Source organism: Colobus angolensis, unplaced genomic scaffold (genome assembly GCF_000951035.1).
Source record: "Colobus angolensis palliatus isolate OR3802 unplaced genomic scaffold, Cang.pa_1.0 Scaffold19, whole genome shotgun sequence".
Taxonomy (NCBI): Eukaryota; Metazoa; Chordata; class Mammalia; order Primates; family Cercopithecidae; genus Colobus; species Colobus angolensis.
Window position 1 is genome coordinate 5847609 of NW_012115043.1, and position 5012 is coordinate 5852620.

The 5012-nt window shown below is 36.6% G+C and overlaps 1 protein-coding gene across 2 annotated transcripts in view; it reads left to right on the forward strand.

Annotated features, from left to right (window-relative positions):
* The window catches only part of LOC105510542 (dipeptidyl peptidase 8), a 55763-nt gene extending 52135 nt beyond the window's left edge, over positions 1–3628 (forward strand). For both annotated transcript variants that reach the window (XM_011940387.1, XM_011940388.1), the window contains one exon: positions 1552–3628. In XM_011940387.1, coding sequence (XP_011795777.1) covers positions 1552–1674 — 123 coding nt within the window. In that variant the 3' untranslated portion in view covers positions 1675–3628. The remainder of the gene's footprint in view (positions 1–1551) is intronic.
* Positions 3629–5012: the final 1384 nt, after the last annotated feature.

Genomic DNA, 5012 nt, shown 5'->3' on the forward strand with positions numbered 1-5012 from the left:
CCTGGGACTGCAGGCGCCCACCACCAGGCCTGGCTAATGTTTTGTATTTTTAGTAGAGACGGGGTTTCACTGTGTTAGCCAGGATGGTCTCGATCTTCTGACCTCGTGATCCACCGGCCTCGGCCTTCCAAAGTGCTGGGATTACAGGCGTGAGCCACTGCGCCCGGCCTAAATATATTTTTAAAAATAAATAAGAGATGGGTGTCACTAAGTTGCCCAGGCTGATCTCAAACTCCTAAACTCAAGTGATCCTCCCACCTCAGCCTCCCAAAGTGCTAGGATTGCAAGGTGAGCTACCATGGCCAGCCAATGAATTTTTTGTTGTTTTTTAATTTTTTTTTTTTTAATTGAAGTCTTACTATGATTCCTGGGCTAGTTTCAAACTCCTGGGGTCAAGCAATCCTCCCACCTCAGCCTCCCAAGTAGTTGAGACTACAGGGAATGGGCTCCTGCATCTGACTTAAAGCTAGGTTTTAGTGTGGAATCTGAAGTGATATATATAAACTTCATATTCTGTTACATTAAAGTGTAGATCTTATGCTTCAAATGGATCTTTTACCATGCATTAACCATCTGGAAAATAGTGGCTCACTGTGTTATTCCAGTCTTTCAAATGTTGATGCCTTTTATTGTACAATATTTTAAAAATCACATATAGTTATATTACCACTGATCTCATCAGAAAAGTGTGTAAGTATTGGGAAACTCATTAGTTAATAGTAGTAGATGCAAGTTTTCCAAAATTCTAACTCAAAAGCCCAGATTTTATCATTGGCAACAAATACTGTCAGTGTTGTCCGTGAAGTGGCCAGCTCACTTCATTCACTTTTGAGAAAATATTTACTGGATACCCTAAATAACCATAGTTGTCAGTCATTCTTTGAAGTTAAAAATGGAGTTCCATTTAAAAAGCAGCAGTTCAGCTTGTGACTCATTCACACTAGTACTTTTCCTTGAGACATCCTGTAGCACAGGTGCTTTATGCATGCCCATTTCATAAACACAGAATATTAAAGACTTCTACTCAAAGGTTGTAACTTAATAAATTCTAATTTTTACCGCTACTTAATTGAAACTGACATTTTTCTTTTTTATTGGAAGTGTGTGGTGGTGAGGAATACTGTGACTTCTAGTGCAGTTTAATGATAGTGCGTTGATTCATGCTACCCAGCTTACTCACCTTTGCTTTTGCATCATCACTGTAAATGCTGACACAACAAGTAAAGGCAAATAGTGTCTTTGTGTTGTTCTAAAAGTAGTTTTGACCGTTTGTATCCCTTGAAAAGCTTTCAGAGACCTCTGAAAGTCTATAGACCACACTTAGAGAACAAACCATTGGTCTACTGGTAAATCCATCATTAAGCCTAATTTTAATAAGGAAATCATAAGATGAGAGGAGCGTTTATATAGGATTTATTCTACAATATTGCATAGAGGCTGTGATTCATATTATTAATCCTGTTTAAAATCTCTGGAAAGCTTTGGAAGAGGATGTGTTACTAAATTCTTTTTTTTTTTTTTTTGGTATCTTTATTTTTTGTTGTTGGTAAGATCTATCCTCAGGAGAGACACAGCATAAGAGTTCCTGAATCTGGAGAACATTATGAACTGCATCTTTTGCACTACCTTCAAGAAAACCTTGGATCACGTATTGCTGCTCTAAAAGTGATATAATTTTGACCTGTATAGAACTCTCTGGTATACACTGGCTATTTAACCAAATGAGGAGGTTTAATCAATAGAAAACACAGAATTGATCATCACACTTTGATACCTGCCACATAACATCTACTCCTGAAAATAAATGTGGTGCCATGCAGGGGTCTACAGTTTGTGGTAGTAATCTAATACCGTAACCCCACATGCTCAAAATCAAATGATACATATTCCTGAGAGACCCAGCAATACCATGAGAATTACTTAAAAAAAAAAAAAAGGCATTAACACCATGTATTCATACTACCCTATTTTCACTTTTAATAGTATTATAAACTTCATGAACTTAATTAGTGTATTTTTACAGTATACTTTTGAGTTTGTTAAAATATGATATTAGTGATTGGTTTGGTTCAGTTCCAGAATCTCTGACTAGTTACAGATTTGATAGCACTTAAATGTAATTGAATAGCTTATGCTTCATTGCTTGGGCATATCCAGCATGTTATGAACTAATAACTATTAAACTTGACTTAACCAGTCATTCATTATTGATTTTTCAAGGATAACTTAGTGGCCTCCTAAAGACACTTGTTTTGGCACTGACCAGTTTTTAGCCAATTAATCTGTATCTAGTATAAATAATACTCATTTTTCTTTGATGATATTAACGGAGTGGGCTTTTCCTTTTGCATAAAGGCTAGTAACTGTATATGTAGCATGGATTTAATTAGTCATGATACTGATAATTACAGGCAGAGAATTTTTAATCAAATGATTAGAGCTTAAATATTTGCAGGCAAGTTTTGTTTTTTGGTTTTTTTTTTTTCCTTTAAGAAAAGGAAAAAGTACACATTCTCTAGAATTCTTCAGAAAATTTAGTGGTGCCAGTTTCCATGTGGAATTTCCTTATTAAAATATTCTAGAATTTTAAGGAGATTGAAGGGAATCACAGTGGGTTGGGGAGTCCTGGGTTTGGGAAATGACAGAGAGAAGAGGTGGTGAGGGCCTGATTAAAAACTAAGCAGAAGTAGTTTTAACAAAAAGACTCAGGAAAATGTTTGGAAACTGAAATTTAAACAACTAGAATATTAAGGAAACCAGAATCAATAAATCACTGTCTTGCCAGCACAGCTACAGAGTAACATGATTCAGGGGAGGAAGAGTTCCTTAGAGTTACTTTTATAATTCTTTTTTTTCCTCTTAGGTTTAGAAATCCTACACATTTAAACTTTATCCTTTTAAAATTATTTGAACATAATTTAGATATTGTAAGCTTAAAATACAAATGTTTACAGATAACCTCTTTACCATAAACTAATCCCTGGCAAGCCATGGCTCTCTTTTTTTTGGTGTTTAAAGCCTATAAACAGTTTTCTTGAATGATCATGAACTTTTCTTGGTTTAGCACTGGATTTAGCTATGAAGAGAGCTCATAGGCTTTCAGGTGCTAATTGAGATCTGCCCTGTTAGAGTCTTGGGGTGCTAGATCGGTCACGTTGACACCAGTGGCAGGGAAGGCATCTATGAGTTTGATGCTTTTTATTGCACACTTCAGTGTTTAGAAAGTTATTACCAATACTTTTAAACAACACTCCAAGAAAATTTGCTATATTTCTTTCTCATCACTACAGAGAGAGTAGATTTCCCCATAGAGAGCACAGCCTTCATTAGTAAGGTTGGTGACTACTGGTAAGAGGTGGACTTCATTGACACCAAGTGGGAGGTAGGGAAAGCCCAGAAATGGCAGGATGACGTGGTGGTTCTGTCGTTGGGAAAGGTATTGGGTTTTGCTGTTTGTGTTTATACTGTATAATAGATACCACACTTTTTCTTATTATCTGTATATGTATTGCTTTTCATGTTTGATATTTTCCCATGCCAAAATTTGTTTATATATATTTTCAATGCTAAATTAAATTGATTTGGGTAACTTTCTTCCCCAAGAAAGTATTTTTCCCCTTTAAGTATATATCTGACTGTGGAGGGTGTTTTGTTTTGTTTTGTTTTGTTTTGTTTGGACTAATTGGCCTCAAAGGATCTATCCTTATATGCAATATAAAGTAGAAATGGTATACAGTAGCTTTTAAGCAGCTACTCCATTGAAACCTTTCACCCATTAAGGCTGTTTCTTCAAAATGGCATCTTTTATTTTGCTGAAACAAACTTAGAAAACTTCATGTACTCTTGAATTCACTGGTGTTTTCCTTTTGCATGTTGCTTTCTCCTTTCCTCCTATCACAAAGAATGTTTCTATTATCACTCCCAGTCACTTAAATGCCATTCTGCTGCTTTAGCGGGAAAAAATACCTGAATGAATTCACTTGCAGAAAGACAGTTTGACTGAATTTGCTTTTTACAACCAGTGTGGAAAATATCGTAGTCAGTTGAGGCAATCAGTAGAAATCTAACTAAAAGTTTGTACCCCATGAGTATGGGTAACAGCTTAAACCGCAAGAATATATAAAAGTAGCAACAGTTTAGTGGGAGCCAAAAAGCACTAGGTTACATAATATCATACTGTGTTTTTAAAGACTTGATAAATGTGTACACTTGAACAACCATCAAGAGGGATAGTTACCTGAGCATTTTAGAGTAGTGGAACTCAAAATCTAAGATTCATCTGGGATACTTACTAAAAGAAATGTAGAGTTTTGAATCTCACTCTTAAAAGTATGTATTCCCAGGCTAGGCATGGTGGCTCACACCTGTAATCCTAGCACTTTGGGAGACCAAGGCGGGTGAATCACTTGAAGTCAGGAGATCAAGACCACCTTGGTCAACATGGTGAAACCCCGTCTCTACTAGAAATACAAAAAAATTAGCCGGGCATGATGGCGTGTGCCTATAATCCTGAACCTACTCGGGAGGCTGAGGCAGGAGAATCGCTTGAACCTAGGAGGCGGAAGTTGCAGTGAGCTGAGATGGCGCCACTGTAGTCCAGTCTGGGCGACAGAGTGAGACTATGCCTCAAAATAAATAAATAAATAAAAATTTGTATTCCATTGATTTGGGTAGACACCAGGAATGTGCATTTCTAACAAGCTTTCCAGGCGATCCTACAGTAAGTCATCTATGGACTACTTTAAGAAACTCTTCTAATAGAGAATGGAGTTGGATTAATAATAGGTGATTTTTTACACTGGACTGATTCACAAGAACCTAAACAGTAGTCCATGAAGCTGCTCATCTGTGGTAACTGTTTGGCCCTTCTCACTCTGAAAGCAGCAGGAGATGTTTACTTTGTTTCTATCCCGTTTGTCTGGATTAATTTTGGAATAAAAGTTTTTCTCTTTATGCCATTCCTGGTTCTTTTCCAAAGCCTCATACAAGAGGATTAGGTCACAATGCATGCA